The sequence below is a fragment of the Plutella xylostella genome, chromosome 20, assembly GCF_932276165.1.
Source record: "Plutella xylostella chromosome 20, ilPluXylo3.1, whole genome shotgun sequence".
Taxonomy (NCBI): Eukaryota; Metazoa; Arthropoda; class Insecta; order Lepidoptera; family Plutellidae; genus Plutella; species Plutella xylostella.
Window position 1 is genome coordinate 1877343 of NC_064000.1, and position 14524 is coordinate 1891866.

The 14524-nt window shown below is 35.5% G+C and overlaps 1 protein-coding gene across 8 annotated transcripts in view; it reads left to right on the forward strand.

The window, feature by feature from the left end:
- Positions 1–14524, forward strand: part of LOC105392252 (KH domain-containing, RNA-binding, signal transduction-associated protein 2) — a 227335-nt gene that overhangs the window by 87395 nt on the left and 125416 nt on the right. For 5 of the 8 annotated variants that reach the window (XR_007267429.1, XM_048628213.1, XM_048628218.1 and 2 more), the window contains exons 1-2: positions 5094–5320; positions 5536–5841. Coding sequence is in view for 7 of the 8 variants with exons in the window: in XM_048628213.1 (XP_048484170.1) it covers positions 5721–5841 (121 nt within the window). In the remaining variant the exon portion in view is untranslated. Of the gene's footprint in view, positions 1–5093; positions 5321–5535; positions 5842–14524 lie in introns of those variants that run through there. The other 3 variants (XM_048628217.1, XM_048628215.1, XM_048628214.1) reach the window with 3 other exon arrangements.

The window sequence follows — 14524 nt, forward strand, 5'->3', positions numbered from 1 at the left end:
GGCTGGGGCAGATATTTGTTTAAACACAGATATTTGTTCTCGGGTCTTGGGTGTTGATATTTATATTTAGTATCTATCTATCTATGTATTTGTGTAGATATATCAGCTGTCCGACACCCATAACACAGGTTCTGCCTAGCTTGGGGTCGGATGGCCGTGTGTGAGATGTCCCCACATATTTATTTATTTATTTATTTATAAATATACAGATGAGATATTGAAGGAATGAAAATCCCGGTCATATAGCACCAAATTATGTACTCCTAAAGGAAAAAAACTAGCTTAGTATCTCCGTCGCGTCTGCAATATTGAAGTAAATTTAACAGCGCATCCGAAATAATCGAAATATTACTGACGACTGAAGCCTTATGGCAAAATCTGGAACTAATCTGCCTAGGTACAGTCCAACTACAAAGTCGTGAAAAAGGAAGTGGATCCTAAATAATTGTTTAAGATCGTATTTAATCGATCTGTTATATTTATTTTATTAAAGGACAAATCTGTTAAAAATCCATAATCGATCGGTATTTTATTTTCAAAATGTGTGTAAATGTAAGTAAATAACTGATGATCATAAAAAGTCCTAGCAAAATCGCACTCTTTGATGTCGGGACTTTATAGTTTGACTGTATAATACTACACTCACGAGCAATAATAAAGTTCCAGTGACATAGTACCAAATTAATCTTAAGCCCTGTACACACCGGACCAACGAAGGCCAACGAACGGGTTACGTTGGCCTTCGTTGCTGCAATCTGCCCTGTATTATGTATGATAAATATCCATCGTTGGGATAACCGTTGGCGTTCGTTGGCCGTTCGTTGGCCCGGTGTGTACGCAGCTTTAAACGGCTAGCCGTCTTCGATATTGCAGTCCATTTAACAGTGCATCAGAATATTACCAACTAAAAACGTAAATTGTGTTTAAATTTGAAATTACTAATGTGTTTGAATAAGTTGGTATTGGTATTTTGTGGGTGGAACTTTGTCATTGCTCGGGAGTGTTACAACGCGATATATTCTACCAAATTTGACTTGTAACATTAAACTACATATTTTTTTTATTGAGCGATCCTTACGCTAGTAGTAAATCCTAACTAATATTATAAATGCGAAAGTAACTGTGTCTGTCTGTCTGTCTATCTGTCTGTTACTCTTTCAGTCTACTTTTTATCCCGGAATTCCCACGGGAAAACTTTTTAAGGCGAAGTGAAGCTCGCGGGAACAGCTTGTAATTTATATTACGTATGTGAGAGAGTGTGCCTGACATAATATATTATTATGTCAATGTGTGTTTTTCAATAAAGACATATTGTATTGTATTTAATCTTTTTACCGATCATTTTCGCCTGTCTTGCTCTGTTGTTAAGGCAAGAATATGATCAACACTCAGAACCACCCTTATCTCGTCTTACGTAAGAGTGATTTTCATTTGCGATTACTACGCAACCAACGAAACTTTGCGCCTCGTTGAAGTAAAATTTTGTTTAACTTGTATTCTTACTTTATAAATAAAACTTTATAGTTAAAGAATCACTTGTATTTATTTTCTAATATTACTGATACGACTTAGCTTTGATGCTACAAGTAGCTTGGTTTTGCACTTTACCACTTTACTTTACCTTTAGAAAAAACGTTCGCGGAATATCCAAATTTTTCAGCGGTGTAGTTAGGTATGTGATTCTGAAACGATAGAAGTCTCCAAGTCGTTTGGTCGGACCTACTTACGAAGAACATATACACATATAATATGATACATATATGATTTAGAATGAGCCCCCCCCCTTATCCGAACGGAGAGTAGTTTGTAAAAATTGACGTTCATCAGCAAATTTTATTTTTATACGATGAATAAAAACATTTGACTTTAACTTTGACTTATGCATCCATGTAAATTTAAACAGACATACTTAGCTTCATAAATAGAAGTTACATAAATACTTACTTAAAAGAAGGCCCCAGCCAAATAATATTTTTGAAATTTATGGTAATGAAATAAATATTTTTGTATTTTGTAAGAACCACGCGGGTACAGAGTTGTACTGGTCGGGTAGTAGGCATCCAGCTCAGTATATTTTTAAGTACATACATTCTTGGTTTTACATTTACGTAACAATTCAACCCTTTCTGTGTTACTTTATCCTCACAGAGAAACGTCTAACAAGACAAGTTGATGGCTCTAGGAGGGAGAATGTGTTAGTACCTAGGTAGGTAGGTTTGAATTTTCTTGACTTGGTGTGGTGTTTATTTTTGTATTTGCTGGTTCACTTTTACATGACACCGGTAATTATTTTCAGAAGATTAGAAAGAAAGAAAGAAAGAAACATTTATTTGACACACTGAGACAGACCAATAAATACAGAAAAAGAAACAACAAAAAAAAGACACTAGGTAATAATACTTATTTTATATAGAACAAACAAAACAAACAAAGGTTGCTGTCCAGAGTGTCAAAACGGCACCAGCTCAGTATATATGCTGTGGACAGTAAGGGTGCTTTTCCACCAGAGATGTGCTATGCAGCTATGCTGGAAGATGTGATATCTACGCTACGAAAATATGTGACCGTTTCCACCAATACTACGCTAGGTAGCTGTGCGAGAAAGATGCGCATCTCGAGCTATGCTATGTATCGATAGTAGGGAAACGACGGGGGAGGCGGCGCCATAGCTACACCACTCGCGATGGTCCATAGCACATATCCATAGCACGCATCATTCCATACAAAAAAAATATCTTAGTTGAATCCGTTTCCACCAGTGCTAAGCTATGTGCACCAATAATATGATTGGTGGATATCAAACGCATCCATAGCATCGTAGCATAGCACATCTCTGGTGGAAAAGCACCCTAAGGCCACAGCGCTGGTTTTCAGCTGGCCCATAGATTACAGGATTATAGAGAAAATACCATTAAATTCAACGATATTTTAATACAAACTAGATGGATTTTCAGTGCAAAAGAAACGTCGCTACAAGTAACACCCCACTTCTACCATTGAGCTCTTATTTTAAATTAGGTAGGTAATTCTATTCTATTCTATTCTCTGTGGGGGTGTAAGTACCTGCACCTGGCTCTCCCGAGTGGAACCTTTGTGCATATCCCCAAGGTCTAAACTGCCTTCCTAAGCTTGGACCATTTCCCACCACGCTGGTCCACTGCGGGTTGGTGGGTTCACATATCTAGATTTGCTAGATCTAGTTATGTAGGTTTCCTCACGATGTTTTCCTTCACCGTACGAGCGATGGTATACATTGTACTTAAGTTAAAAGAACTCATTGGTACATGTCAGCGCCGGGATCGAACCCGCATCTCTTGCGTGAGAAGCGGGCGCTTACCCGACTGAGCTACCACCGCTCCATTAGGTAGGTAAATAAGTTAATAGAAGGTGATTCAGTTGAGTTAAGATATTTGTGACTTTATTGGTACCTACAATGGTTGTCATTACGTAGAACCTAAAACGGTTTGACAGTACACAAAATACGGACAGTTTTTTGCTTTGTTATTGACCATCACACCATCTTCTTCATACATTGTTAATCTAAGAAGCTAGAGTAATCCTCCAGTTGCGCTCGCAATTTAGTCAACAGAAGCAAAACTCGCCCCTCTGTGCATGGCTAATGGGGTGAAATTAGCATTTTCTTGTCCCAACAGCTTTTAAACGACATAAAGACGAGTGCGACTGTACTTGAATTATTAAAATTGTTTTTGTTAGTTTGTTTGGGGGAAGTTAATTTTCCGTGCGGTCCCTGAGGGAAGCGAAAGAGTTGTGTTGATTATTAAAAATAATTATTAGAAGACGCTAAGGACTATTTATAACTTAATAGCAGTTCCCGCGCGCGTCGCTTCGCCTTAAAAAGTTTTCCCGAGGGAATTCCGGGATAAAAAGTAACCTATGTTCTTTCTCACGGTCTAGACCGTAGGTATGTAGGATACTAAATTTCATTCAAATCCGTTCAGTAGTTTTGGCGTGAATGAGTAACAGACAGACAGACAGACAGACACAGTTACTTTCGCATTTAAAATATTAGTTAGGATTAGGATATTGGAATATTACTTTAGAAATAGTTTGTCCAGTCAGAATTTATCCATAACAGAGCGTTTTTGAAATAAAATGCATCTAGCTATTATACAGCTATTACATTACGATGTAAAATAAAATAAAACAAAGGTTTTGTTATTTCAAAAAAAAATCTTAATATTCTCTATTAAGTATTATGTTTACACTGTATAAAATGTAACCTTCCAGCAATAAATGAATTTAATACATCTTGGTTACTTATTATTATTATTTGAACCAGATAAAATCTGTTCACCTCTCTGGAAGTGATGCTACAAGACACACGCAGATACACAATGCTTAAAAGCTAGGTTTTTTCCTCGTGGGTAAAAAGTTGGCATCCGTGACCAGACAGATAGTTAATTTTGTGGCTAAATTGTTTGAGTGCTAATTTGCCAACATCTATCTTACGTCTTCGTGACAGCTGAAATATACCAGACAGAATTCTGTTGACCTTTTTAATATACCGACCGAAAAATTAGCGTGATATAAGATTGACTGTGAGCTTGAGTTCTACAGATAAATCCCCAAATTCATAGATAGAGCTTTTTGTCACTTTACAATAGGTTTAAAATTGACGTTGTGACATTCGAATTTCATCTTTTTGACTGACATAAAGAGTCGAAATTCGTTAATTTCTATGTCAATTTTAACCTAGTAAATTTAAAATACGGTCTTTTATGAATTTAAGGGTAAAAGTTTGCCATGAAAAAAAATCCGAATTTTTCACTTCACAGTGATATTGTGTAACTCGACAGTTGAAAAGAGATATATTTTATCTGGGGGTATTGATTTACGTATTGTCAGTTTAATAAAGAATGCCGCGTCCCTTGTTGTGGTCGCTGGCAATGGCGCTGTCACTCCCCTATTGGTTTAATTTAATCGCAACTCGATTTAATTAACGAACACCCATACACGAGAATCGGCTTCGGTTTTCAAATAATTCCATTCATTTTCATGTTGAAAATTTGAATTTGGAACCGTCTATAAAAATAGATACGTCTCTGGCCAGCCAGCGTTTAGTTTACCGCTGGCTGCGTCCGAAAACAAGCGCTTCGATATTCGAAATTGGGCCGTTCGTTGGAAACTTCATTTTGCATTTGAATATGGAAAGCGTGCCGACAATTATCGTTGGTTTTTGACCGTTCACATTTGGTGTTCTGCATTTGAATTTGTGAAAAGTTAGTTCGCGAAACGTGGTGTAAATTTTGTTACGTGTGCGGACTGGTTTTGTAGTTGTTAGTGTTGTTTTGATAGTTAGGTAAAGTTTATGCTTTTATTTTACTTAAACAATATTCTTTACCAATTAAAACTGATTACTTTATAAACGACGCTTATTTGCTGAAAAACACTGTTGTTAATTTAGTGTCTAGCATCTCTTTACCCAATCATCGTAAAACATAATCTAAGCATTCTTTACATGCCCCATTACTCTTCAAACTATCCACATTAAAGCATTTTCTTCTTCTATTGCAGGTACTAACAACGTTGGATCATAAATTAAGAAACAAAACCGACCAATCAGACGCGACCTATTTGCGCGGATAAAACACGGCCGAATATAAAAACGAGTGATTAAGAAAAAGAAAACAAAATGCTAGTTGTTATTCTGAGTGTTCTTTGAGATGCGTGGGAAGTGAGTAGTGTGGAGTGTGGTGAAGATGATGGAAGCGGGTGCCCTGCCCCTGGAGGTGGACGACGAGGGTCGCGCTCTGCAGCATCAGGGATCCTCGACCGGCAGCGGCTCCTCATCTGGTACGCCTTATTATAATCATAAGAATGGTAAGTGGCTGTGCGTCATCACCATTCTACCTTTATTATTATTATTATTTTCCTTTAAAGGTCAGAAAGAGCATACTATGGACAAATTATCTGACATAAACAATTTACGAATAAGATGGTCTGGATCTGAGTAAAAAGTAAGAAATAATTAAATTTTGTGACCAATTCAATGTGACAGTACAAAAATAACTAAGCAGGTACAAAAAAAATTGAAGATGGTGCGCCGTCATAACTGCTTTGCCTCTTAAGTATTTTTGTACTCTCACATCACAACTCATTTATAGTTTGATGCCTAAATACCTAAGTACCTACGTAGATTATACACAGTATAAAAATACTGTGATATTATTACGTTACTATTTAGCCTTTTTACACGAAAGAAATGACTATAGTTCTCAAACAAAGTTTTATCAGATTTTCCCTCGCAAACGTTGCTAGTGAAAGGTCAACACAATCATAATTATTTCCTCATTTTTCTGGCATTAGCGCCGATTCCGAGTGACGTGTCGGGCTTTCATTGTATTATTGCTCTAAGAATAGTATTTTTTATAATACCTAAGAATGTGAAAGAAGAGGACCGAATGGCGTAGTGGTTAGTGACCCTGACTACTGAGCCGAAGGTCCCGGGTTCGATTCCCGGCTGGGGCAGATAATTGTTTAAATACAGATATTTGCTCTCGGATCTTGGATGTGCCCGTAAAATGGAAATAGGCCCGCCCCCTATTACATTGGGACTAACATAACACTGGCGAAAAGTGGGTGCAGCAATGCACCTCTGCCTACCCCGCAAGGGAGTACATTAGTAGGTACAAGGTGTGAGTGTTTGTTTTTTTTACCTATTCTATTCTATTCTCTGTGGGGGTGCAAGTACCTGCACCTGGCTCTCTCGAGTGGAGCCTTTGTGCATATCCCCAAGGTCTAAACTGCCTTCCTAAGCTTGGACCATTTCCCACCACACGGGTTCACATAATATCTAGATGTGCTAAATCTAGATTTATGCAGGTTTCCTCACGATGTTTTCCTTCACTGTAAGAGCGATGGTATACATTGTACTTAAATTAAAATAACTCATTGGTACATGTCAGCGCCGGGATTCGAACCTGCATCTCTTGCGTGAGAAGCGGGCGCTTACCCGACTGAGCTACCACCGCTCTTGAATGAGTATAAAGCACTTACTTAGGATTAGGATACACAACTAGAATCTTCGATATTTGTGCATGTACAGGTTTCCTCACGATGTTTTCCTTCACCGTAAGAGTACCTACGTTATATAAATGTACTAAAATTCCTTATTTCTAAAGAATTCATTGGTACATGGCAAGATCCTAACCCACGCCCTCACGATGAGAGTCGAGACCTTATCCGTTACACCACCACGACTCTTAAAATAATCGACAACCTCTCATTGAATAAACTACGAGTATACAAGCAAACTGTGTTACAGCTAACCGTATTTGACGTTAAAAAGATTACGTAGCCCAAACTTAGATGAACAATATTTACGAACAACCGTGTCACATACAAAAACAAAACAAAAAACTGACGTAATTTTGTTTACTTTCAAAACTTCTTAAGTTCAATCAATAAGTACAACCATTTTTCCAATGAGTACTGCTCAAAATTTCTAACCGAACTGATTCAAAATAAGATCTTAGTGGTAAAAGTGGGGTGTTATTTGCCGAAACGTTTCTATTGCCGTGACAATTGACATTCCATCTTGTTTGTATATTGTTAATCTAAGAGCCCAACCCTTATAAGCAGTTTATCTTTAACGACAAAGCAGTTAGGAAACGGTTAACGAGTCAGTCTCGGTCTTTGGGAAAAACCTTTATAACACGGTTTCTCTATGTATAGCTAGCATAGTTGGAAAGAGAATAATCAGAGAAAAGGCATTGAAGTGCATGAAAGTCTGCTTAAATTAACAGCTAGTAGTTCCCGCGAGCTTCGCTTCGCCTTAAAAAGTTTTCCCGTGGGAATTCCGGGATAAAAAGTAGCCTATGTTCTTTCTCAGGGTCTAGACCATATGTATACCAAATTTAATTCAAATCCGTTCAGTAGTTTTTGCGTGAAAGAGTAAAAAAAGACAGACAGACAGACACAGTTACTTTCTTATTTATAATATTAAGTTAGGATATGTACGACATTCACATACAAAAACAAAGCAAAAAACTGCCCGCATTTTGTTTACTATCAAACCGTTTTAAGTTCAAGCTAATCGAATTAAAATAAATAATAAGATAGCAGTGGTAGCAGTGTTACTTATCGAAACTGACAGTGACACTTCATCTTGTGCGTATATTGTTAATTTAAGAGCCGCCACAAACTTGCACCAATAAAAATTAAATAAATAAATAGTTCGACATATTAAAGCTCTTCTGGTATTATTATGTATTGTGTATTTTGCCTGTATAAGGCGACCGCTGTGTGGCCAGCGTAATGTCAATGACGATATTCGTCGGGATTCGAACTGGCAACCCTCAGTCGAAGGTCGTTCTCGATACACATTCTACCTAGTTTGGATTTGTTGAAAAGTAGAGCTTATTTTCCTATGACGAAAAGTAAGTCGTAATTAAGTAATACATACATACATAAGTAATTTATGCATTTTTGTCATGAATTTCATGATCTTATATGAGTAAATTAGATTTAATGTTTTATGTTAGAGCAGAGATTTTCGCTGATTTAATAAACCAATACTATTCACACTCAATTCATAACAAATCATATATACCTACCTAATATAATTATACCTAGTTAGAGTAATTTTGAGTAAACTTTAATTCCTATTAGTCCGGCCTGTTGTAAATGTAATACCGTATTTTGTAAACTATAAACATATTGCAAATTAATAGATAAATAAGTTTATAGCTGCAACATAAATTAGTTAATGGGCAGTTCTTCTTTTTAACCTACATAACTTAGTCTCCATCAGTTGTGAAGAAAAAATCATGAGTTTTACAAATATTTATTTATTTATTTATATTTCAGCGTACATTGTACTAAAAACACAACGGCTGTGCACGTTTACAAAAATATAAATTTATATTTTTGTATTTAAAATTACGTTACAGAGTGGTAAATCCGCGTGACAGAGGTGTATTTCATACGAATCTTGGCTGTCTCCCACCACTTCATCCTGCGCATATTCGATAGTGTTACAAAAAATATATATGACGACATAAAATATAAAAATTTATTTAAACTCCAGAAGATATTACCTATTTAGTAAAACAAAATATATATTTTTAAATAATTTATGAAATATTTAAAAAAATCTTGAAAATTTGTCTCTTACTACCTAATGTTTTAGTAGTTACATTCTGTCACGTAGGTTGCCATTTAAAATATTTGTTTGAGCCACTCGTCCTTATTGCCATCGATCAGAGTTTAAGGTCTCCTTTTCCCCTTGGTAAGATTTCCCCTTTGAAATCCAGACACCGCGTATCGGCCATCCGCAAAGTGTGACAGGAGGTGCGTGTGTTTATTCGGCGACAGCTTCGTCACGTAGGTAATTGTTAAAATAAAATACAATTAAATTATTATTTTGTTATTTACTCATTGGTAATAACAATAACTTTGCAATCAACATGTGAATATTACACTTTATGTTACTGTTTAAATGATAATCGACTTTGCAACACATTTTACCCCTCTGTCACACGACAAATCTGTCACATTCTTACCAAACACTCCAACCTGAGGATATTCATCAAAGAAAAATTTAAGAGAAACTACACGTTTTGGTTAAAGTACGAAGCGAAAGGAACGTCCAATACACTTGCGCTGCATTAATAAAAAGTTTCGTTAGTGAAAAAGGTAATTTCGTGCAATTGTTCTCAAGAACAGACGATGAATGTGGTAGACTGTTTAATATGGTGGAGAATGATTTATCGGATGTTTGATGATAACATTAAAGTCCTTCCAGCTTCTAAGGTAATTAAAAAAGGAAAGAATATTTTTTTCAAGTTCTAAGAGCCACTGCTGTATTTTCGAAATATGGCTGATTAAAACTTTAACAAATTACGTATTTTTCATTATGTTACTTAAATTTTAGGTTGTCGAAAATATTATTTGTGCAGATAAACATTATTTTATGTAGTTGGAACAAATTTGTCCTTTAAGTTCCTGAAATACGGATATTTCACTCTCCAGAGGTTCTCAAATGTGATTTCATTAGTTATACTAATAATAAAGATATCTCCAGTAAATTTTTTGACTAACTTGAAACCATAATGATTTATATGTAAGTTACTAAATTATTATTTTTAAATAAAACTGTTTTATTCCAAAACTCTGCCGCATATTTAATAGAATAACAACTATGTCACATCGTTTACCACTCTGTAACGATTGGTGTCTCCTGGTAGACAACTTATTTTTAGTCGTTTATATGTTATGTTATAAATAGTGCAACTTTGGAAAAATCATATTAAATTTAGTCATTGATGTTAACGTCTATGCTGTTAATTTTTGACTGTAATTAGTAGCGAAAAAATATTTATAGCAAAAACAAGCTTCATTTTAGCTGAAATTGTGACAGAGTGGTAATAACTACTTAATAAATATTTTGTTATTACTAAAAATCCATTCCTTCATATATTTTCTAAAATGGTATTTTGTTTATTAACGTATCAAAAAAGTTTCATTTTAATCGACGGAGACTATTTCGTTAAAATAAAATAAAAGATTCTGTGACGAAGGTGTAATTTTCTTTGCCTTATCCACGTATTATGTTCTGAAAATCTTGAAAAAATACTTAAACTTCGCGGCCAACCACCTTTTTCGATAGAATAGAAATGTAGCTATCATAAAAATTATAAGAGTTCACCGAAAAGCTAAAGTATTTTTTTTCAAATTCGGGATAATTTTTTATCCATTATGTAGGTTAAAAAGAAGAACTGCCCTAATAGCAAGCAGCCATTCTATCGAGTTAGAAATAATTCCATCTAGCTGGCTTTTTGCCGAGCGTTTTATCGAATTTTGGATAAACAAGAGATTCTGTTCAGTATGTTTGGAATTTTCACCGAATATTTCGATAAAGACACGTAAAATAACGGTAAATTGTATGTTATTTATTTAAGAGCTGCGACTTTTCAAATTCATTAAATTAACGCGTACACTTTTTTAAAATTAGGTAGTTCAGGAATAGAAAACTCTATAACAATACTTTAAATAAATAAATAAATATGTGGGGATATCTCACACACGGGGATGGGACCCCAAGCTAGACAGAGCCTGTGTTATGGGTATCGGACAGCTGATATATCTACACAAACACATAGATAGATACATGTTAATTATAAATATCAACACCCAAGACCCGAGTACAAATATCTGGCCCAGCCAGGAATCGAACCCGGGACCTTCGAGTCAGTAGTCAGGGTCACTAACCACTACAACAGTCGGAAATCTAATATTAGTAGAATGAATAGGTGGCGTTTAACTGCGTGCCTTGTCGAATTACGCCAATTTGTGTAAGTAATTCGTTTATACACAAGGCCATACCAAGTCAAGGGTAACCGAGCTTATGATTTCAGATTTAGATATTCTATATGTCTTTACAGTCGCATTTTTTATGGAGGGAAACATGTGCCTGGATCAAAATTTAGTTTTATTCACCACTAGCTGTTCCCGCGAGCTTCGCTTCGCCTTAAAAAGTTTTCTCGTGAAAATGAAATGAAATGAAATATTATTTATTAGACGTAAAATTTTACTATTATTTGTCCATTGTCATAATAAAATATCACTCTACCACAGAAAGAGAAAGGAAAGAAATGTGGGAATTCCGGGATAAAAATAAAGTACATAGGCTACTATGTACTTTATTTTTAAATAATTTCATGACATAGATACGAGTACCACCAATCTGTATGAAACCGTGCCTTGTTTTTATCATTACATAACTAACATAACAGACGTACATAATAATATTATACAGACTCACCGTCTTTCGTAAATGCACCTATGAAAGTAGGTCACACAGCTCTTCATTCTGAACAACTTTTGTTATATCACGGACAAAAAATCTACTACCCGTATACAAAGTCCCGTGAACATTATTTTTTTGTATAAAGAAGTATTTTTTTCCTTATTCTAAAATTATTATATAAAAAAATGTTCAGTTATTAAGAGCTTTGTAGGCTACTTCCGGATTCGCACCTACAAAAGACTAAGAAATCAAAATCATCATCACGACTCATCACGTCCTCGCTGCTGGGGCTCGGGTCTCTTTCCAATGAAGAAAGGGGAAATCAGAATTTCAAATTTCGCGAAAAAAAAAACATTTTCCATAGAAACTTTGTTGGTCACGTGATTTTGACTATGGAGAATGTTTTTTTTTCGCGAATTTTGAAATTCTGATTTCAGTTTCAGGGTTAGATATACCATGCTGCACATGTAGGTTTCGGCTTAGTATACCCTTTTTGCAATACCCTGTATTTAGCGCTGCACCAGTTCTCGATACGGAATCAAAATTGTTCAAAGAGGTACGTGCCCAGTAAATGGCAGCTTAATAGACTAGCACATAAGGCAGACCTAATTTGTAGGCAATAAACGCCTCTACGTGCCCAACTATAAGTGGTATTCTCGTAAGTGCCTTATTCCACAATAAATACACATAAAATACACACTTAATGAGTGTACGGTGTTATTTATAGCGGTTTTTATGTGATGTAGAACATGTGGACTGGTGGAATAGGATTTTTGCTGTGCAATTTCCGAAATTGTTAAATACACTTACGGGCAAAGAATAAGTTCCACTTTACGAAATACAGGCGACAGATTATTCATTTTTTTTTAACATTTAATGGGACATCTGAACAAAATATTTACGTTTTAAGCAGGTAATATTCTAATGCATCGTTAAATGTACTTGAATATTGCAGAAGGCGTCATTAAGTTATTTTTTTTGTTTAGGACTAATTGTGTAATTTTCTTAATGAAAGTTTTTCATTGCCTTCAAGTAACGCCAACTTAAGTATATTTTTTATTTACTTACGATTAGTTTCCATATCGGAAAAACAGTGTGTATAGGCCAATTATATAAGTCAATGGTATGGGCCTGTACTAATAGCACCTAATAGTAATTTAAGTAAGTAGGTAGGTATAAAGAGAGAATACAATTTTTGGAAGACCTGTAAACCTGTAGATATTTCACATATGACCCGGATAACACATTATTATATTATAACCTTCAATAAATATCTCATAATTATATGACTTAACAATACAAATATAAAGATTATTACTTCTGGAATAAATATTTGGAAATATCGCAGAACACCTCACGATAATAAAAATAGTTAAACAGGATATATCTGTTTGTAACACACTCGTATTTTATTTAAACACGTAAACTTTTATGAGAGTTGTAAAAACATTAGGTACAAGACAAGCCAAATGGTATGTGTTTCCTATCGGTGTTAGGGTTCAGTAAAAGAGCGGCGGTAGCTCAGTCGCGTAAGCGCCCGCTTCTCACGCCAGAGATGCGGGTTCGAATCCCGGCGCTGACATGTACCAATGAGTTCTTTTAACTTAAGTACAATGTATACCAGCGCTCTTACGGTGAAGGAAAACAATAAGAGGAAACCTGCATATCTAGATTTAGCACATCTAGATATGTGAACCCACCAACCCGCAGTGGACCAGCGAGGTGGGAAATGCACCTTGGAGATGCACAAAGATTCCACTCGAGAGAGCCAGGTGCAGGTACTTACACCCCCACAGAGAATAGAATAGAAATAGAATAGGGTTCAGAGCCGCACACTAGAGCAATCATTCGGTCTTGACAGCGATCATCTACTAGTTTCATTATACAGGGTGTCTAGTATTTATGAAAAATTGAAAAACCCTGCCCACTGGCTGTCCACGACACAGGCCTATATAGCCTATTGTGGTAGCCCCTGGAATAACACCTACTTCAAATTGTTACTATGTGTATGTTTGTATCATTTTCATTTAGGTAGGTTTTTATATTCTTTCACCGGCGGTCCTTATAACATTATGACTGTGATAGTCGTTTCATTCAATTGCTGCCATGCCAGTACAAAATGTTACATTAGAGTAGGCGCCAGCATTCCATGAAACATATAACAAAAAATTACAAACGGAACCATTTTATAAACGTACAGACCTGTATTTTACATTGCAAAATAGAAAGATATTCTAAATTGTTATTTGAGTGATAAATCCATTCACAATGAAGTCTTTATTGAAATCGGACATCATTTGGAGAATATATGCAGTGTAAAATAAAATAATAAACATGTTTATAGTTAGGATCACATTATTAATTGCTGCGTCAACGAATAATTTTAATAATAAAGGTGAAAAAAAGCGGTGATAGATTAATTCCATGGGGATTCATTTGGAGACTAGCGATATAATCATAAACTCACGGGCAAAGAAACAGTTCCACTTAAGCTGCGTACAGACCGGCCCAACGAACGCCAACGTACGGGTTTTGTTGACCTTCGTTGCTGCAATCTGCCCTGTATTATGTATAAATACCTTCTTTGCATACTACGTTGCCGTGCCTGCCTTGTACATAACTTTGGCTTCCAAATACCTATTTAATTTTCCTATAAATTCGTGTTTTCAGTAGCTCAGCTAAACACAATGATCAAAGCGGTATAAAAATAAATTCTCATCAAAGAAAAGTATTCTGAAGTATGAAAATATAATA